The sequence below is a fragment of the Hyperolius riggenbachi genome, chromosome 3, assembly GCF_040937935.1.
Source record: "Hyperolius riggenbachi isolate aHypRig1 chromosome 3, aHypRig1.pri, whole genome shotgun sequence".
In the NCBI taxonomy this organism is placed as follows: Eukaryota; Metazoa; Chordata; class Amphibia; order Anura; family Hyperoliidae; genus Hyperolius; species Hyperolius riggenbachi.
Genome location: NC_090648.1, coordinates 222,357,948 through 222,380,100, shown reverse-complemented (window position 1 = coordinate 222,380,100; position 22,153 = coordinate 222,357,948). Strand labels below are relative to the sequence as shown.

The 22,153-nt window shown below is 44.4% G+C and overlaps 1 protein-coding gene and 1 long non-coding RNA gene across 4 annotated transcripts in view; one reads left to right on the top strand and one right to left on the bottom strand.

The window, feature by feature from the left end:
- CRABP1 (cellular retinoic acid binding protein 1) overlaps nucleotides 1-22,153 on the bottom strand; it is a 120,819-nt gene that overhangs the window by 8,420 nt on the left and 90,246 nt on the right. For all 3 annotated transcript variants that reach the window (XM_068272596.1, XM_068272595.1, XM_068272597.1), the window contains one exon: nucleotides 15,773-15,886. In XM_068272596.1, the coding sequence (XP_068128697.1) occupies nucleotides 15,773-15,886 (114 nt within the window). The remainder of the gene's footprint in view (nucleotides 1-15,772; nucleotides 15,887-22,153) is intronic.
- LOC137561319 (uncharacterized) overlaps nucleotides 19,239-22,153 on the top strand; it is a 41,521-nt gene continuing 38,606 nt past the window's right edge. The window contains exon 1 of the long non-coding RNA XR_011029966.1: nucleotides 19,239-19,315. This is a non-coding gene — a long non-coding RNA (uncharacterized lncRNA). The remainder of the gene's footprint in view (nucleotides 19,316-22,153) is intronic.

The window sequence follows — 22,153 nt, the reverse complement described above, 5'->3', positions numbered from 1 at the left end:
GAGGAGCAGTGCGTTTCCGCACTCCTGCTGGTGCTGCTGGAGGAGCAGGAGGGCGGGTGGCTGCTGTTGCTGCTGCTGCTGAAGGCTGTGCAGTGATGGGTGTGGTGCCACTGCCAGCACCAGATGCCTTCAGCCTCTGGAACTCCTCATGCTGGTGGAAATGTTTCGCAGCAAGGTGGTTGATGAGCGAGCTGGTGCTGAACTTTAAGGGGTCTGCACCTCTGCTCAACTTCCGCTGACAGTGGTTGCAAGTGGCGTACTTGCTGTACACAGTGGGCATGGTGAAATATCGCCAGATTGGTGACAGAAACATCCCCCTACGGCATGGAAGCGCTGCTGCCTGTCTCCCTGTGGTGGTTGGGGGGGGGGGCTTGGGGGGCTTGGGTGCGGCTGGTGGTGGTACTGGCAGATGCTGCTGCTGCTGCTGCTGAGCCTGAGACACCAGCAGGCTGTGGGACCTGCCTACTGCTGCCAATGCTTGCAATGATGCGCCTCCTTGCAAGGCCCACAAGAGCATCCTCCTCCTCCTCCTCAGAGCTGCTGAGGACGACATCCCCTGGAGGTGGTGGCACCCAGTCTCTGTCTGTCACCGGGTCATCATCATCCTCCCCCTCCTGAAACATGTCCTGCTGGGATGATGACCCCCCAAACTCCTCTCCTGATGCATGGATGGGCTGCTTGACTGTCGCCACAGTCTTGCTGTCCAATCCCTCATCCCCCAAAGTGCCCATCAGCATCTCCTCCTCAAAATCGCCAACAACAGCAGACAATACCCTGATGGTGCCTGGGGTAAAAATACTGCTGAGTGACAGGTCGCCAACTTGTGACGGTGAACTGGCCTCCTCCCTAGACCCTGCTGGGCGGCTGCTGCGAACAGGGGTGGTGGTGGTGGTGGTGAGGGTGGAGGCCTCGGATGCAGAGCTGATGGCGGGCTGCTCATCCTCCGTCATGAGTTGCACCACAGTGTCTGCATGCTTTTCCTCAATGGGACGTTTCCGACCCGGCTGGAGGAAAATCGGAGCAGGTGCTACACGCTGCTGCTGCTGTGTCTCTGCAGCGTGAGTTGCAGATGCTCCTGCTGGGCGGCGCCCAAGGCGTCCACGGCCAGTGGCTATGGGAGGAATGTTAGCCACTGACGCTGCTGCTGCTGCGGAACTGTGCATGGTGGCGCGGCCGCGGCCTGCCACAATGCTGCTCCCTCTCCTCCTGATTCCCTTGCTGCCCTTCCCCTTGCCCAAACCGCGCTGGCTGCCACTTCCAGACATCTTCGATGTTTTGGGCGTATAGACAAAAGTTTTTTAAAAGGGCGGGTGAAAAGTGGGGTACTTTAATGGAGTGGGTTGGTGGGTGAGGTGACTGAGTGAGTGTCCCTAGTACAGTAAGTAAGTAGTAACAGTCAGGAAGTACAACTAGCAGTTACAATAATCAGTAGTAATCACAAGTAAATTTAGTGTGTGTACACTACAGACAGTGAGTGCACGCACGCGCAAACACACGCAGGAGCTAGCCTATGAACAGTGACTGAGTGAGTGTCCCTAGTACAGTAAGTAAGTAAGTAGTAACAGTCAGTAAGTACAACTAACTAATTACAATAATCAATCAGTTATCAGAAGGAAATAGAGTGTGTGTAGTGTGTGTACACAGACAGTGAGTGCACACACGCAGGAGCTAGTAGCCTATGAACAGTGACTGAGTGTCCTAGACTCCTAGTACAGTAAGAGTAAGTAGTAACAGTAATTACAACTAACTAATTACAATAATCAATCAGTTATCAGAAGGAAATAGAGTGTGTGTAGTGTGTACACAGACAGTGAGTGCACACACGCAGGAGCTAGTAGCCTATGAACAGTGACTGAGTGTCCTAGACTCCTAGTACAGTAAGTAGTAACAGTAAGTACAACTAACTAATTACAATAATCAATTACAATAATCAATCAGTTATCAGAAGGAAATAGAGTGTGTGTAGTGTGTACACAGAAAGTGAGTGCACACACGCAGGAGCTAGTAGCCTATGAACAGTGACTGAGTGTCCTAGACTCCTAGTACAGTAAGAGTAAGTAGTAACAGTAAGTACAAACAACTAACTAATTACAATAATCAATCAGTTATCAGAAGGAAATAGAGTGTGTGTACACAGACAGTGAGTGCACACACGCAGGAGCTAGTAGACTATGAACAGTGACTGAGTGTCCTAGACTCCTAGTACAGTAAGAGTAAGTAGTAACAGTAAGTACAACTAACTAATTACAATAAGCAATCAGTTATCAGAAGGAAATAGAGTGTGTGTAGTGTGTGTACACAGACAGTGAGTGCACACACGCAGGAGCTAGTAGACTATGAACAGTGACTGAGTGTCCTAGACTCCTAGTACAGTAAGAGTAAGTAGTAACAGTAAGTACAACTAACTAATTACAATAAGCAATCAGTTATCAGAAGGAAATAGAGTGTGTGTAGTGTGTACACAGACAGTGAGTGCACACACGCAGGAGCTAGTAGCCTATGAACAGTGACTGAGTGTCCTAGACTCCTAGTACAGTAAGAGTAAGTAGTAACAGTAAGTACAACTAACTAATTACAATAAGCAATCAGTTATCAGAAGGAAATAGAGTGTGTGTAGTGTGTACACAGACAGTGAGTGCACACACGCAGGAGCTAGTAGCCTATGAACAGTGACTGAGTGTCCTAGACTCCTAGTACAGTAAGTAGTAACAGTAAGTACAACTAACTAATTACAATAATCAATTACAATAATCAATCAGTTATCAGAAGGAAATAGAGTGTGTGTAGTGTGTACACAGAAAGTGAGTGCACACACGCAGGAGCTAGTAGCCTATGAACAGTGACTGAGTGTCCTAGACTCCTAGTACAGTAAGAGTAAGTAGTAACAGTAAGTACAAACAACTAACTAATTACAATAATCAATCAGTTATCAGAAGGAAATAGAGTGTGTGTAGTGTGTGTACACAGACAGTGAGTGCACACACGCAGGAGCTAGTAGCCTATGAACAGTGACTGAGGGTCCTAGACTCCTAGTACAGTAAGAGTAAGTAGTAACAGTAAGTACAAACAACTAACTAATTACAATAATCAATCAGTTATCAGAAGGAAATAGAGTGTGTGTAGTGTGTACACAGACAGTGAGTGCACACACGCAGGAGCTAGTAGCCTATGACCAGTGACTGAGTGTCCTAGACTCCTAGTACAGTAAGTAGTAACAGTAAGTACAACTAACTAATTACAATAATCAATTACAATAATCAATCAGTTATCAGAAGGAAATAGAGTGTGTGTAGTGTGTACACAGAAAGTGAGTGCACACACGCAGGAGCAGCTAGTAGCCTATGAACAGTGACAGTGAGTGTCCTAGTACAGTTACAGTATATAACTACAATACTAATACAATCAGTAGTAAAGGACAGCAGAAATACTGGTATAGAATAGAGAGAAATAAACAGAGGACAGGAGGACAGCTGCCCACACAGGCAAGGCCCTGAGGCCTAAAGCTGTAAGCCTGCAGCAGCTGGCCTGTCTCTATGTAACACAAAAGCTACTAACTAAAATACAATGTCTAACTAACTAACAACAATATAGGTGTGTATAGGAGGTGTATGTGAGCAAAAACGCTAGGTAAATGACCACAATAGAGCTCTTGCTAAGCCAAAGCACAAAGGAGCAACTCTCTCTCTGTACAAGTCTCAGGCAAGCACGGAGAAACGGAACATGGCGGCCGCTATTTATAGGGTAGGGGCTGGCCAGGGTCCCCCTCTGTGATTGGCTGCCGTCAGAGGGCCTCGGAGCCCTCTGATTGGCTCTAAGGACATCAATCTGGGCTATGACGCTATTCGAGCTCGGTACCGAGCTCGAATAGCGCCGTTTTGCTCGAATAGCTCGAATAGTGAATGGGCTATTCGAGTGTACTCGAATAGCCCATTCGAATAGCTACAGCTATTCGGAGCTCGAATACCGAGCTCGAATAGCTGGAAAAGAGCTCGAATATTCGAGCTACTCGAATATTCGAGCTCTGCTGAGCACCACTGGCCCAAAGTTGACTAGAGGCCGATTGTTGTCTTTGTCAAATCTAGCAAAGAAGTTGTTAAGTTCCTCTGGGGATGTTATTGTCCGGTGTATATTGAGTGCTATTCTTCTTTTTGTAATCTGTGAATAGTTGAATGCTTTGCCACATCCTCTTTTGGGTTGGAGTCATTTTGAGTCAAATAATGGATGTAGTTTTTCTTGAATTTATACTTGTGAGGATAGTCATATGACAGCTTCTATAGCTAAGCTAGCTTTACTGCAGAGCTACATACTTGTCTGGAAAAGGCATGTTGAATAGCAGATGAGGTTTTGAGGCCTCACTGTTGCATTCATGTAAATAGGGTGCCGGGGTAATTTGGGTGCTGGGAAAAGCCACTAGAGGAGGTCATTACCTGCATAGCACCAATGATGAGCTAATAAAGTGGTTAAAAGTGCACCCATGGGAATCTTTGGTCCAGGGGCCACAATACAGTAGCAACTCATGCATTCCATGTTGCTACACCGCTATTGTCCTTTTCTGGAAAAAAAAATGCTAGTTGCATGACTGCAGCGAACAATACATCACTTGAATTGAGCATTTGATTAATCATTTACCTGGAACAGTTTGTGATGAGGAACTGTTTCAGATGAGGAACTTAGGCACAAGAACATCCACTTTAGAGCCAGAAAACTAGCAGGATACCAGCAGTGGCAGACTTCAAACTTCACTTCTGACAGATGTAAGCCTCCTATGCACTGTAACTACTCATGTAATTACTCATATGTGAACAAAATCTTATGGCTAAAAGCATCATTATTAGGAGGGGACCATTAGGGCTGGGTTCACACTATGCTGGACCATACCATGTTCATTTTGATGGATACACTATTTCCACCACACCGCAAGTCCCCTTCCACTCTGGAGCAGAGGCCTACAAATCATCAATTGAATAGCAACACATTATAAAATATGCATGCACTTTTTCTCCTGAGTTTTCTCCTTGGTGAAATTTTTTATACTTTGGCATAAAATGTCTTTTAAGCCACCGCCAAGAAAATACAGACAGTACTTTTTCTCCTTTTTAGTCTTTTTTTCAATTGCAAAGTGCTGAAAAGTTATTTAAAAATAAGTTGAAAAATGATCTCTTAGGAGAAAACTCGAGAGAAAAAGTGAATTGCATATGGGCCATGGGCTCTTATCCAATTATCCTTTTCCCCTAGGTTTTCTCCTAGGAAATAATTTTTCATATTGTATAAAAAATAACCTTTTAGCAATCGAAAAAGTACTACAAAGTATGTAATAAAGTAATACCAGACTGATTTTGAGTATTTTCTTTTATGGTGAGAGGTTTAATTTTATTTTATTGGGAAGGTTTGAAATTATCTCCTTGGAGAAAACTCAGGAGAAAGGTTAATTGGGTTGTCACAATCTCATTTCATTCTGGTTCCAGCAGTGAGTCAGCTGCTTCCAGGAATCTGGCGTGGGTGATCGAGTAGCTCATTGGATGCAGATGGCGTGTCTAAAAGTCCTGCGAGCTTGCACAGACAGATTTTCTCCAATATTGCTAAGTAATGTGGGCATGTAAGACGCTCGGCATATACTCTCTGGTGCCATCGTTAACCAGGAAGTGATTGACTCTTAAGGTAGCCATACACTGGTCAATTTGCCATCAGATTTGACCAACAGATAGATCCCTCTTTGATCCAATCTGATCAGAGAGGGATCGTATGGCTACCTTTACTGCAAACAGATTGTGAACCGATTTCAGCCTGAAACCGTTCACAATCTGTTGTAGTGGTGGTGCTGCCGCCGCACCCACCGCCCGCATGCCCGCATACATTACCTGCTCTGCCGGCGCGACTCCAGTCCTCAGGTCTCCGCTGTCTTCTCCGCTCTGGTCTCCAGGTCCGGCATGCTTTACTTCTTCCTGCCCGGCAGGAAGTTTAAACAGTAGAGCGCCCTCTACTGTTTAAACTTCCTGCCGGGCAGGAGGAACCCGAAGCATGCCGGAGACCAGAGCGGAGAAGAAGCAGCGGTGACAGCGGGGGCAGTCGCGCCGGCGGAGCAGGTAATGTATTGCCTCTCTATTGCGTCGGTCGTCGGGAACTCGAACGCCGATAGCGACGCGCTCCCTACCCGCGGGCGATCGACGGTAATTTTCCGCATGGAGCGATCGCCGGGATCGGATGAAATGGATCGAAATTCGGCGTGTAGCGTGAACGATTGGCAGCAGATTCGATCCAAGTGATCGAATCTGCTGTCGAAACGGCGGCAAATCGGGCCAGTGTATGGCCAGCTTTAGCTCATAGTCATTCTCTAGTGGGCAGACTGCGTTCCATTGGCTGGCTGTGTGGGTGGCTCCTTCTCATTGGCTGATAGTAGTATTTAAGCTAGGCTGTCAGACTTGTTTGCTGCCTGTGATAGCATTCAGTTGCTAGAGCTAGCTGCTGGTTGAATCTCTATATCTCCTGCCTATTACCTTGCCTGTATACCTGACTATTCTTCTGATTGCTCCCTGATCTGACCATTTGATAGTTAGACCACTCTTTTTTCTCATCTTTTGTACCTGATATTGTCTGTTTGTGTATGACCTCTGGCTTGCTGACTTCGTTATTGCTCACTCCTCTGATAGATTGCCATCTGATTTTTGTGTATATCCCTGGACTGTTTTTCCACTACATTATTTGCCTGTATCAAAGCCTAGTGAGTCTTGTTGGTACTCCAGCCTTCCCTGCCTCAGTCTCTATACCTTGCATACTACGGCCTGGGTGCAGCCACAGTCAGGCAGGCACAACTTGTCTCCTGTTCAAGCGTGGGCTTGGCTAAAGGTGAACATCGTGGTGTCAGATTGGGGCATAGAGACTGAAGGAAGGTGGGAGATCTGCCAGGCCTTACGAGGGTATGGACCATTGAATCGAATGAAAATCTACCAAAAGTTATGGGGGCAATTGACCATCGATGTTCACTTATTGTATGACAAGTGAAGGGGAAGGGCTGTTTTTTGGTAGATGGTTGCGTGAAGAGAATGGAGATGGAGGGGTCTGGGGCAGAGCGGTATAAGTGCAAAGCTGCATTACCTTTGTACTGCATCAAGAACAATAGAACTCATGGCAGCGGAAGTGCAAGTGATATTAGATCCAGGGCCAGGCCGAGGCAGAGGTGAGAGAGGCCCCAGCCTCAGGGCGCAGTGTAGGAGGGGGCGCATAACTCACTCAGCTATCATTCCCCTATTGTGTTTGAAGCAGAGAGAAGTAAGAAAAGGGGATACATGGTAGTGGCTGCAATCCAGATAACTAGAGATTAAGGTGTTGGGGCCCTGGGGCGCCTCTTAGTCTAATAGCAATCAGTGTGTGACGGCTGGGGTGGGAGGGATGAAGGGGTGCACTTTGGTGTCTCAGCCTTGGGTGCTGGAGGACCTTGTCCCAGCTCTGATTAGATCAGATCTCTGCTGAGAGTGGGAGAAAAAGCAGCTATGTGGATGATCAATACAAAGTAGATATCCATCCTTTACCAAATCTACTAATGCATGCCTACCTTTATAGAGATCACATGATCAACTTGATAGTCTTTTGATGAGAGATGAGTAATCCAATTAGCTTACCTGTTTTGCGACCCTTGTAGATGTTTCAGGGGAGGACTCGGACCTTTTGGCCTGGGGGGAAAATGCAACCCAGAGGCCCTTGAGGGGGGAGAGGGGGGGGAATTGGGGCGGTACGACAAATTAAAAAAATGGGCATGACCATGCATGACATGTCAGTATGGACCAAACATCTCAGAGGAATGCCATACAGAATTAAAATTAAGGCAGTTCTGATGGCAAAAACAGAATATATTCAGTACTAGCAAGACATACTGTACCTAATAATAACCTATATAAAATAATAATAGCAACCTGTACCTATTAATGAAGGAAATGGGGAATGTAGGTTTGTTCTTAATCTAAATCGGTTCTTAACCTCCTCAGCGGTATGGACGACTATACACGTCCATCACCGCCGGAGGTCGCCGCTCAGGCCCTGCTGGGCCGATTTGAGCGAAATAAAAAGCAGCACACGCAGCCGGCACTTTGCCAGCTGCGTGTGCTGCCTGATCGCCGCCGCTTTGCGGCGATCCGCCGCGGGCAGCGGCGAAAGAGGGTCCCCCCAGCCGCCCGAGCCCTGCGCAGCCGGAACAAAAGTTCCGGCCAGCGCTAAGGGCTGGATCGGAGGCGGCTGACGTCAGGACGTCGGCTGACGTCCATGACGTCACTCCGCTCGTCGCTATGGCGACGATGTAAGCAAAACAAGGAAGGCTGCTCATTGTGGCCTTCCTTGTTTATTCTGGGCGCCGGAGGCGAGCGGAAGAACGCCTCCGGAGCGCCCTCTAGTGGGCAGTTTTTTTTTAATTAAAAAAAACCCCTCCCGCAGCCGCCCTGGCGATCTTAATAGACCGCCAGGGAGGTTAAAGAGAGTCTGAAGCGAGAATAGATCTCGCTTCAGACCTCATAGCTAGCAGGGGCATGCGTGCCCCTGCTAAAACGCCGCTATCCCGCGGCTTAACGGGGGTCCCTGTCCCCCCAAATCCCCTCCGTAATGCGGGGGAGCGCTTCCGCATTGGGGCAGGGCTAACCGCCGCAGCCCTGCCCCACGCGCGTCTGTCAGACGCGTATCTCCGCCTCTCCCCGCCCCTCTCAGTCTTCCTTCACTGAGAGGGGCGGGGGAGAGGCGGCGATGCGCGTCTGATAGACGCGCTGGGAGGCAGGGCTGCAGCCGTTAGCCCTGCCTCCAGGAAGAAAAAAAAAGCGACCAAGTCTGCGACCAAGGTTTGCGGGGGGTGGGTTGGGGGTGAAGGGACCCCCGTTAAGCCGCGGGATAGCGGCGTTTTAGCAGGGGATTTAGTCTCGCTTCAGTGTCTCTTTAAGTAAGAACACTAATTTCTGTGCCTCTTCTGTCCCCCTCTATGTCACCTATTCCCCCTGTGCCTTTTTTGTCCCCCTCTGTCTCTTTTGTCTCCCTCTGTGTCACCTCATGTCCCCTGTTCTTTTTTTCCCAGTGTCACTTTTGTTCCCCCGTGCCCCACCCCCATGGCTCCTGTGTTCCCCACTCCCCGCAGCGGGAAGAGCTGCAGTCAACTCACCTACTCCTGGGTACTTGCATGATAAGCGTCCTCCTCTCCCTGCTTCCTCCTAATGCCGGTGTCGCGTAATGATGTGATCAATAAAAGCCAGCAGTAGGGGGTACCAGTGAATAAGATAGGAGAACGTTTATCATGGAATCGGCCGCGCTGGGAGTAACCATGGTACCTGGAGGCTAAGCGACAGGAAAGTCACCATAGTTACTCTCAGGTTGAGGAGAGCAGAGAGATTTGCCATTGGATCGAGGACATGCGAGTACTACTCTTAAAGGGAGGGTCCGCGCTGGAAATAAAAAAAACTCCACTTACCTGGGGCTTCCTCCAGCTCCTGGCAGTCGATTGGTGCCCTCACCGCAGCTCCTCTCCCTCCCGGCATCCAGCTGTGAAGAAGTCGACCTCGCCAGGTCGGGTTCCAGGTCAGCTTCTGTGCGCTCCACGGCGGGGGGGTCACGTGGTGTAGGGTCGTCATCGGGTCTCTACTGCGCAGGCGCAGAACTACGAGAACTGGCGAGGTCGGCTTCTTCACAGCTGGATGCCAGGAGCTGGAGGAAGCCCCAGGTAAGTGTTTTTTTTTTTTAATTTATTTCCAGCGCGGATCTTCCCTTTAAGGGGGGCTGTGGAGCACAGGGACAGCTCAGCCTGAGGCCCCTGCAGAGGGTAAGACCAGGCATGGCTACACACCTCCCTGATCACACTACATAGTTGGAAATGTTCGCCGCATGCGCAATACCAATTTTTAGCAACTTCGCAAGCGCAGAATGCTCCCGGCTGTGGGAGCGCAATTCAGGAGGCACATGCAACTTTCAGGGAACAGCTGCTGAATGGATATCAGAGAGGAACAAGGACAACGGAATGGCGAGGGAAACAGGCATGTGCAAAAGCGCATGACTGGCCAGATTACCAGGAGGAGGTTGTGTAATAAGACAACAAAGCGACCAGAGAGAACAGCGAGGGAGCACCTCATGGGGCTGGAGGATGCCCCAGGTAAGTATAAATACACCAGTACACAACTCAGGTACACTTTAAGGTTTCCGTTAAAGGACTTCCAATGCAAAGTAAAAAATCTATTTTTTTAATCAGCTAGGGCTTCTTCTGGCCCCGAGCAGCAGTCACAGTCCCTCGCCGCAGCCCTGGTCCTCTTCAGTGTCCCTGCTGGCCGTCCACAATGATGGCTACCCGCCAGGTGGTCGGGTCTTCTGTGCCTGCGCATCTACATCATCTGGCGCATACTGGGCGTGTGTAAAACTAATGCTCAGGCGCAGTATGCGCCAGATGACGTGGACTAAGGCGCAGATGAGCCGACTCTGTCAGCAGGTAGACATCATTGTGGACGGCCAGCAGGGACACTGAAGGGGATCAGGGCTGCGGCGAGGGACTGCGACTGCTGCTCGGGGCCGGAAGAAGTGTGATTAACAAAATATTTTTTTTATTGTGCATCGGGAAGTCCTTTAAGTAAAGTGGCAAGTGTTATTGAGATAGTACAATACATCAGTGTGCAGTCAAACTAGAAGAATATATAAATATGCATGCCTTAAATACAAAGAGCCAGCGCTGCAAAAAGCTAAAACTAGCAGGCAGCAGTGAAAGGGTTACATGTACACATTAGAGCTGGCCAGTTCAAAACAGAGCAAACAAATGAAGAGGAGAGGAGGTGTCCGCTTACAAAGAACATTGTCTGGTCACTGATGTCTGGCTGCAGTGATCTGTGTCCTGTCCCTTCCAACTTCAAGAGGCAGGAGGCTGGGAATCTGGGATTGAGGGAGAAACTTCAGAGTTCACTTCACCAGACAGGACTGGAATCCTCCGGCAGCCTGGCCACTTCAAATGACGCGCTAGAGCCACCTCTGCTCTCTCTTCACTGGCTGGCTGCTACTACAAGCAGGGGGCAGACCTCTGTTGCCTAGCAGCACCTCGAGATTCACCAACGCGCACTGCATTCGGCCGGGGGAGGGAGACGCTTCTATGAAAGAGTAGGAAAAAATCTTGGCGGCCCTGATGAAAGGTGCAGGAGGCGGCCCGGGGGGCAATCGCCCCCTGTCCCCCCAGGCCAGTCCGCCTATGAGATGTTTCTAGTTAGTAGGGGTAAGCAAATATTCACCTAACATGCAAACCTCCATTGAACCAAGAAGAAAAAAACCGGAACCAATTAAAGTCAGCAGATGCTGTGATTATTTGGCATCTGATAAATTAACCAACATCTGTGCCTGGTACACACCATGCAATTTTTCCCCAGATAGATGGTCCAATAGATAATTTCCGACAGGTCCGATCTGATTTCCGAACATCTTTCTGAACGATTTTGTATAGAAATGATCGGAAAAGTGATCAGAAAAATGATCAGAGATCAGATTGGACCTATCGGAATTTATCTATTAACCATCTATCTGGTGAGAAATTGCATGGTGTGTACCAGGCATTAGAGGTTTTATTGGTTAATTTCCTTTCCTCTCAGTGCCAATGCAGATTTGCATGTCATGAGAATGTATTGCTCATCGTTACTGATAAATCGTTTATAGGGAAAATACACGTTACAGCATTGTGCTTTGATTGCAGTAGTAACTGATTACTGGGAAACAGAACTGAAGTAAAAGAAGAGCAACAAATTAGCAACAAACTAGATACATTTTTTTTTCCTACAACAATTTGCTTTATTCAAGAAATGTCTGCTGTTGCCAAACTAGTGTTTGACCCATGGCAGAAAAACAAGAGTCAGTATTGGGGTTGACAGAAGATTTCAAAGTGAGTCTTTTTATTAATCAGGTTGAAGACCATAATAAAGGCAATTTTGGGGAGGAAAATATTTTGGGACACAGATTTAATGAGCAGAAGCACAACGACTTCTTTGTATATGTGTAATGTTAACGAGGTTTGGTCAGCAAACAAAGACCTGTTTTGTTGACCTAATGGTCTAGTCAGCTCATCAGTATATACTAATGAGGAGCATTATATCGCTAAGCATACACGCTGGCTGTGTACAATGTGATTTAATGGTGCTGCCTGCATAAGAGACAAGGGGGTGAGAAACAGAACTGTTTTCTTTGTCAATACTAATCTCATTAGTAGACGAACACACACTTTGGCTATTAAAAAATATTTTCAGTTTCACACTATTGGTCTACATTGAAGCAGCACAGTATTTGGTTTTCTTGTCTTGCTATTGGACTCTTGAATTCATTTTAAACCCAAGCAATGTTTCCACAGAGCTTCTATGTTCTTTCTGTGTTTTTGTTCATATTATGCATGTGCTCTGCTTGCCTCTCATGATCCAGAATCACACAAAGGTCATCACATAAGAGTTTTGAATGATCATCCAAAAGCCAAGTTACAGCAAATCCTTATTTTGTTCGGTTTGGATGTTGTTATATAGTAGTAATGATTGTTGTAGTTATTTGGGGATAATGATTACTGTGTGTGTGCTATTTGTGTTGTTAGTTGCTATTTAGGGGCTCATGATTGCTGTATTTGTCATTTGGAGCTCAACATTTCTGCATTTGTCATTTGTGGGGTCATGATCACTGACTGACTGACTAATGAGTTCTGCAAAGGGTTGAGAAGGGACCACTTGACCACCAGGGAGCTTTATAAGCAGGTCCACTACACCCCTAGGGAGCTTTATAAGGGGATCCACTAGATCACTATGGAGCTTTGGTTAAGGGGTACAACTAGACTACCAGGGAAAGGTATAAGAGGGGGGGGGGGGGGCACAACACCACCACCACTGAAAACAGTTAAGTGTGAGGAAGGACCACCAGATCACCAACTAAACCATAAAGGAAAGGGGCACAGTATAGGGTCCAATATGAGCAGGCAGCATAGAAGCCACTGTAATGGTACAACTTAGGGGACACTATAAGGGAGCACAACAGATGGGACACTATAGGGTGTGCTATAAAAGGGAGGCAGCTATGTATGGATGCACTATTGTAGGAATACACTTTAATGGGGGCACTAAAGAGACACTTAGAATGGGAAACAGAATAAGTGCCCCATAACTGGGGGGATATGATGGGAATAAACCATGTGGTTATTACAATAAAAATACGGTTTCACCACCTCATTAGTCGCACCCACTTTTGAGACCCCGCCACCTACATAATAAAGTAATCAATTACCATGTCTATTAATCTCATATTCCCCATTTTTACAATTAGAAATTTATTATTGTTAGAACAGTGAAATGAGAAAAAGCACCTAATGCTGCAAAAAAATATACCTCTATTTTAAAATCCGATATTTTAACATAATTTAAGTTTATTATTTATTTATTTATTGTATTTATAAAGCGCCAACATGTTACGCAGCGCTGGACATTACTTAAGGTTCAGATCACGCAGGACAATATGAGTACAAGGCAATGCATAGTCAGTCACTGGGAGCCATATGCAATTCACTTTTTCACCTAGGAGATAATTTTTCATCTTCAATTTTAAACAACTTTTTAGCACTTTGCAATGGAAAAAGTACCAATAAGTAGGTCAAAAATTACTGTAAAAATTATTTTGACTATTTGTTTGCTAGTGCCTTAAGAGGCATTTTATTTTAAGTTGTAAAAATATCACCCTGGAGAAAACTCAGGTGAAAAAGTGAATTGCATATGGCCCTGGTTGGGAGCATGGAGATTCGGCCAGTCGAGTTCACTCAAGAGTTCACTCAGTCAATAGGCTGGGTGTACGGTAATGGAGGTGCATAAACAGGTAGGAGACATAAGAAGTTTTATGATGAACACGATGAATAGTCAAACACAACTTGTCTGGTTTGATGTTATTTTGCCCTTCAAAACGTATGGAAAATAAAATGATTCCTGGATGCAGCGGTTGCAAGCAAGCAGACGGCTGTGGGCGCACGTGCAAGCAGATGTGGACGCGTGATGCTTGGGCTGACTTACTGGTGGCCATTGCAATCTCCTGTGAAAAAAGGAGGACTTTTTCTTGGTAATATTTCAAGTGGAAGATAGTGTATGTTTGACTTTTGAGGAGTGGTTTAGACTACTGTCTTTCCAGTTTGCGCACTTCTCTCATTTAGTTGCTTTAAAGGGATACTTAAGTCAAAAATAAAAAATGATTTTTACTCACCTGGGGCATCCCTCAGCCCCCTGAAGCTGTATGGTGCCCTCACAGCCTCGCTCCGATTCTCCTGTCCCCATAGCTTCAGGGGGCTGAGGGATGCCCCAGGTGAGTAAAAATCATTTTTTATTTTTGACTTAAGTATCCCTTTAACAAGTTATCAAACCAGCATGCATATGATGTAGGGATGCAAACTGTTTGATGTATAATGGAGTAGTGATGCCAAAAGCAGTGGAGGTCTAAGTCATGATCTGTTAGTCCATCGATATTGAACAATTGGATGTTATTACAGTATATGAATTCTTTCACCGGGGCCATATGCAATTCACTTTTTCACCTGAGTTTTCTCCCAGGTGATATTTTTAAACTTGTCAATAAATTGCCTTTTAAGCCACCAGGAAGCAAGAAAATACTCAAAATAATTTTAGTAGTACTATTTCACCATCTTCTTGGTACTTTTTTTGTTGAAAAGTGCTGAAAAGTTATTTTAAATCAGAGATGAAAAATTATCTCCTGGGAGAAAAGTCAGGTGAAAAAGTTAATTGCATATGGCCCCAGGTGTTTTACAGCTGGTGCTCTAAGGTAGAAGTCGATGGTATCATGGTTTGATCATACCACTTGGTTAATATTCATATTTGATATCAAATATCATGTATGATACCAGGCACATTCCAGTGTGTTGGTCTGATTTTGATATGATCCTAATCTCCCTAGACTGGTCAAACCATCAACCCACTAGACCCAAATGGTGAATTAATGACACACAACTTATTAATCCATCCACCAAATTTAGTACATGAGATGAGTCATTACTTTGAATAGAATAATGCTGATGATTCATCTCCGTTGACCCTCTGGCTGTAGCACAAAGCGGTCCTCAGGGGTAAAATCATTAAATTAGCGAGTAAACAAAAGAAAGAACGGTCAAGGCATACAACGATCTTGCATACAGGCTCCATAGACTCACGATCTTAAAATAACAGTCTCCATCCTGCTATCTAACTAGGCAAATTCTTGACGTTAACCTCCAACTTAATCTTGTACTGGCATGATCTATCATTTGCAATGTACATTGTTATCCTCTTTAATGATGAGTGAATATGGCCATTTTCATATTACCAGCATGGTTTGGGAGAATACATATTTTCATGAAACTCCAAATAGCATTTTCACAAAAAAGGACATTCATTGTGAAATGCTAATGCTATATGAGAAGCTATATTTTTGCAAAACTGCCCATTTTTGCTAAAATATCCATTCTTATCATGGAAGTATATTTTCATCAAAATGGCCAAAAAATTTAATCTTCTGGCAAAACTATTCATCAAAGACAATGTAATTTTAACTTGTTATCTCTAATTCTCTTTCGCTAAGCATACACTGTACAATGTTTTTAATAGATTAGATGCTGGGTTTAATACAAACATCAAATGCAACAAAAGTCTATTAAAATCTAAGGCATTCCTGAGTGTATTTGGTTAAAATATATATTAGGGCATTGCTATATGAGTATCCCACAACTCCAGTATAGAATGTTTCTACTTTTACAGTAAAATAAAAAGAAAATTAAACATAATCTTACCAAAATCAGCTCATCTCCTATAAGTTCTCTAGTCCAGTAGGTCTTGGGCCCTGTCCCATCCACAAGAGTCTGCTTACAGTAGATCTTATTTTCCTTCTCCCAAACAGGAAAACTCTTAATGAAAATAAAAAAGACACAAGTATATGTTGACATTGAAACAAGGACACTTTTAAGTAGAATTTTTTTTTACAACGCTGCAAAATGTGAATTAAGGTACATATATATTTTCAGGTGAGTAATTAATGTTAGCACAGGTGCAACACGACGTAATTGATGACACCATTAATGATTTATTGTATAAATCCAAACTGAACTCACTATACCCTTCAATGGGATACATTTCCAAACTTTGCTTTTATTGAGTGTAGGAGTACACCATAGCAAACCAGCACAGTGCACCTTTTGTCAAGTGCCCTTGACATGCATGTAATTCATGTACTCCAAAAATATCCAAAGTGGATTAAAAATACACTGAAGTACATTTTACTTACATAATTCCATAAAATGTGAAATTTATCATCCCTCAACAAATTATTTGGAGTATTTTCTGGATTGCTAGTGGCTTAAAATGCATTCTATTGATTAGGTGTGAAAATTTCACCTGGGAAAAAATGTAGAAGAAAGTGACTTGAATTATTTCTTTGTAATTTAACTTGTAATTTAACTTGCAGCTGTGAGGTTAATCTCTTATTTTCCTGCACCGCTTTCATGTGGCCGCAGAACGCCAGTAACCGTTTGTTCAGCATAATTAACACGAACAATTCACAATCCCTCCAAGTCATATTTGAGAAGTGTAATACTACAACAACAAACAGAGGGATTGAAAACACTGTAAAAAGATATGATTAATGCTTAAAGGAGGTGATTATGTGGATAAATGGTCAGAAGAGAAAAAGGTCCTGATTCAATCACTTTTCCTCCTAAGTTTTCTCCTAGGAGATTAACTTTCTTCATCAGCTGAAAATAACTTTTGCACATTGTTGGCAATACCCTGGATTCTTCATTATCTCCTGTGTTTGGACTTTGTCTATGGCCCTGCCTGTGTATTTTGCACTCCATACATCGAGTGCACAGTTCTTAATGGTTCATTGTACAATTGTATTTGTCTTTATTGTAGCTCTTCTTATTCCAAAAAACTAAGGTTTATTAAAAAAAAAACAAAAAAAAATACTTTACACTCTGAAATTAGATAAATTACCAAAAGTATGTGAAAAAGTACTGTCAAAATTATTGATTATTTTCTTGCTTCCTCTTGGTTTAAAAGGCATTTTATTTATAATGTGAAAATAGCACCTAGGAAAAAACTTAGGAGACAAAGTAAATTGGATCAGGGCTAATGTTGTATCAAAAATAAAATAAATTACCTGTAGTTAAATGAAAATGTCTGTACTTTTCAGATTACCCTCATATCATTTAAAATAATGAAGATGATCTTAAATGAAGAGTCATGCTATGTTTAGATGGGCTAGACTATTTTTCCTTCTTGGATGTAAATAAAATGTCTTAAGCAGCCCTTAATTCATATAACAGATATTTCTTAAATAATGATATACCATATGATAACAGTGTGCATCTGCTATAGTGCAAGGCAACTCCATAATGGTCTTGCTCAGTCTCCACAAAAGTGTTTGATCAATAATTAGCTTTGTTGCATCATCTCCTGCGGCACCCTTGATGCAGGACGCATACGCTGGTAAACCCATCCCATTTTTTCTTGTCTAGTCAGAATAAAGAGGCAGATGGGAGACAGCCATGTAAATCATGCCTTCCTGCCGTGCCATGTCAGGATTAATAAACTGTACTTTGTGTGGACTATGTAATGTCTGGCGTGTAATCATGTAGCCAGTTCACGTTCATTGTGACAGCCAATGAAATACACACTGCATCGTAGCCCATTATGTGTATCATTCGTTACACTAATGTACTTCCACTGACAGCTGTACCGTGTCCAGCTATTTCACTCACTCTGCAGTCATTGTGTTATATTAAAGCACTTACACTTCCAGCACTTACTGTCTCACATTAAGTGGGAAGTATTTTATGGTTAATTTTATGGGGCGTATCCATATAATTAAAATGCGGCTTGAACATTTATGGCGGTTTACACACTTAAATAACTAAGGATGCTGCAAGAAGATCCCTGGTAACATTTCACAAGCTGATGTGCATCATTTTGTGTTGCGGGAGCTGTGATGCTTTATATTGCCACTTTGGTTTGTTTGGCAATTATGCATCAGTAAATTCATTTGGGGAACGAGAGGGTTCTTTATTTCAACAAAGAATATATTGACATATTTTATCCTGAACAGATGCAAAGAATCCTCTGAAATTAGAAATTAATAATCTTTGGTCTTCTGATTCAATATTTTTGACTGCTTTGCTTTATGACATTGCATCACTAAACCTTCACAATATTCTTTTATGCAGCACCAAAGTGTTTCCAGTGTATAATGTTTATAAAGTGTGAATTATATAAAAGCAGAGAAAAACTGGAAAGTTGGCAAAAGCAATCAATTAGAATTTATGTTTCATTTAAAGTAAAACTACGCTTTAATTATAGTTTTACCACTAAAACTGCCCCCTGTAGAATAGAATTTACTACCCTTTTGTCCGCTTTCTTGACCTATTTCGTCCCACAAACCAGCTGGAAGCCCCTCCAGCGAGCTGCTGGAGGGGCTTCCATCACTGCTTTAGGTGGTGTGCATGTATACATACAGAACTTCATAAAGCCAGATCTAAATTAATCAAGATTTCCATATAGATTTGGTCCCAGGGCAGCAGCTATACTGGCATACTACTGTGGTACGCTCAATACAGATATTCATGTAGTAAGTACAAAGTGGCTTGGTGGTGAGCCACATAATGAAATAGGGGAGGACACCAGCCAACTAGCTAATGGCTTGAGGCCTTTTCTGGAGGAATTTTGGAGGGCAGTTTTAATTACGGAATATGGCTGCTACGAGTAACTTCATTAAAATAAGTCTGTAAATAGATTACAGGTAGTAAACTGTGGAGATAGCACTTTACTACAAGTTAAAGGACACCTGAAGTGAAAAAAGTTAGATACCTCAGTAGTAGGAAGAGTCTGGTTGGTCAAGAGGCTTTCTGCATCCTCCTACAACCCGCAGTTAAAGGTCCTCTATAGCTGTTTGACTCAGCAAGGAAAAAAGCTGTGCATGAGCAGCTTCATTCTGTTGGGCATATGTAGATCTTACATGTGCATGCCCAGTCTGAATACGCTCTATCATGGCCAGGAGCATGGCCTAAATATGCAGATGGACCATGCACTGGAGTGGTGGGCTCTACAAGAAAAGATTGAGCCTCTGGACCATTCAGAGGCTTCCAACAACTGAGATAAGTATCTACCTTTTCCTCCCCAATTTAGGTTTGATAAAGTCCATTCTAAGCGGGGCCAATTGAAAAGTAAGAAAACTCTTCCTGTTTTTTTCAGGGAAGTAAAGATGGGGGATGTTGGTCTTTGTGAATGGCATAAACCGATGTGTGAATTTGCAACTAGACCACTGTATTCTGCATTCTGTCACAGTGAGTAGAAGCACCTCATAGGTATCATCATGGTGGATGACGAAAATGTTCCTGTTAGCGTTTGGTAGTGTGGTGTAATTACATGTTGTGTAAATTTGTAAAGAGCAGTATTGACATGTTAAATGTTGGAGATGATTCCTAATTTCTTAACCTTGACTGTGATATATAACAAATCAGGACCCGAAATCAAAACATCAGTCTGAAAGAGTCTGGAAAGATGCAATATCACTACCTCCCCTTAAATACAGTGTATGCCCCCCGGTGGGAAAAGTCATGCTTCTGCTTTCCTTTGATGAGCACAGTATGATTCTCCAGCACAGGGTCCACCATGGATAGACAGTTAACAGTAAGTACTATGCTGACATCCTAAAAACTCCTTTCCATGTGAAATAAAACCCGAGGCAACCCGAGGCACCAGAAAATCGTAATGTGGGCAGCAGTTACCAGAAAATCGTAATGTGGGCAGCAGTTACCAGAAAATCGTAATGTGGGCAGCAGACACCAGAAAATTGTAATGTGGGCAGCAGACACCAGAAAATCGTAATGTGGGCAGCAGACACCAGAAAATCGTAATGTGGGCAGCAGGCACCAGAAAACCGTAATGTGGGCAGCAGACACCAGAAAATCGTAATGTGGGCAGCAGTCACCAGAAAATCGTAATGTAGGCAGCAGACACCAGAAAATCGTAATGTGGGCAGCAGTCACCAGAAAATCGTAATGTGGGCAGCAGTCACCAGAAAATCGTAATGTGGGCAGCAGTCACCAGAAAATCGTAATGTGGGCAGCAGTTACCAGAAAATCGTAATGTGGGCAGCAGTTACCAGAAAATCGTAATGTGGGCAGCAGTTACCAGAAAATCGTAATGTGGGCAGCAGTTACCAGAAAATCGTAATGTGGGCAGCAGACACCAGAAAATCGCAATGTGGGCAGCAGACACCAGAAAATCGTAATGTGGGCAGCAGACACCAGAAAATCGTAATGTGGGCAGCAGACACCAGAAAATCGTAATGTGGGCAGCAGACACCAGAAAATCGTAATGTGGGCAGCAGTCACCAGAAAATCGTAATGTAGGCAGCAGACACCAGAAAATCGTAATGTGGGCAGCAGTCACCAGAAAATCGTAATGTGGGCAGCAGTCACCAGAAAATCGTAATGTGGGCAGCAGACACCAGAAAATCGTAATGTGGGCAGCAGTTACCAGAAAATCGTAATGTGGGCAGCAGTTACCAGAAAATCGTAATGTGGGCAGCAGTTACCAGAAAATCGTAATGTGGGCAGCAGACACCAGAAAATCGCAATGTGGGCAGCAGACACCAGAAAATCGTAATGTGGGCAGCAGACACCAGAAAATCGTAATGTGGGCAGCAGACACCAGAAAATCGTAATGTGGGCAGCAGACACCAGAAAATCGTTATGTGGGCAGCAGACACCAGAAAAAAAAATGCACCTGTGAAAAAAAACAAATCACTCACCTGGCAGAAGTCTCCTCTCCCGGCATCTGGCACACAGCTCCCCGACGATCCTCCAGCAGCACATCTCCTGCGCTGACAGGCAGAGTGCAGTGCTATGACAAGATGGCTCCCGAAGCCCTGTACTGGAGACACAAATAGTCTCCAGTGCAGGGCTTCGGTAGCCATCTTGCCGTAGCCCTGCTCTGCCTCCCGGGAGAATGCAGGCTGCGGGGAAGAAGTTCTACACCTGGCTGGGGGGTCCCGCAATCGGGAGGGTGTCAGCGCTCCCCCCACACACAGCTGGCGGGCCCCCCTGCGGCAGATGGGGTTGTATCCCTGGTGCACACATATGAGCAGGCGGCAGCTGCGCTATAACATCCGTGGCTGCCGCTGCTCAGATTCAGGAGGCACTTCCGGTCTCGGGTGCGAGGGGGTGGTTCCAGACACCCGAAACACCCTCTTTCGTGCGCCAGTGTAGCATAAGTCAGAGCCTAACAATGTTTGATAAATATAACAATTCAAAATCCTTATAATTAATCTATAATAGGTTTTCATTATACTAAATAGAGTTGAGTCCCTTCATGTCTGTAAAGTTGCTGTGTGCAGGCATCACACAGCACTATTAGTGATACTTATTCAAGGCAGAGAACACGCATTGCGCAATTAGTGCAACTTGCATTACCTAGGTAACACATATTGCTAGCAATGTTCACATTACACTTCATGCATAACGCACATTGCTAGAATACCAGGCATTGCTCACCAATTCCCTAGGTAATGCGAGTTGTGCTACTTGCGCACACAACTTATGTACTTAGCGTAAGAATTGATTTGGTTAATTAACCCCAATGACTCTATTGACTCTTAAGCTGGCCATATACTGGCCCGATTTGCCGCTGTTCGACAGCAGATTCGATCACTGAGATCGAATCTGCTGCTAATCGTTCGCGCTAAACGCACCCGCCGATCCGATTTTCTTGCCATCGGCGGCAATCACGGCAGTGAGATCACTGCCATATAGTTATAATTGCGCTAGCCCTTTAAAAAGCTCTAGCGCTTCGGCAATTAGCGGGAATGACCCGCTAATCGTCCTAGTGAGAACGGCCCTGACGTATATTCAAAGGATGGCATTTTTAAGCGTATTATATTCTGCTAAATCTATGGTATGGACATCAACCCACTAGTAAAAAACCTCTTGGGGATAAAGAAATATAATTTTGCTTTCTTAACACAGAAGGTGTTTGTTTACAAATATTCAGCTTTATGTTAGCAAGAAGTAACTCCCATAATGCATCACTTCATCCCAGTGAGTGAATATGCATATCACTCTTTTATGTCCCTAGAAAGCCATATATACACCCATAACACTTTACCTAGCCAAATAATA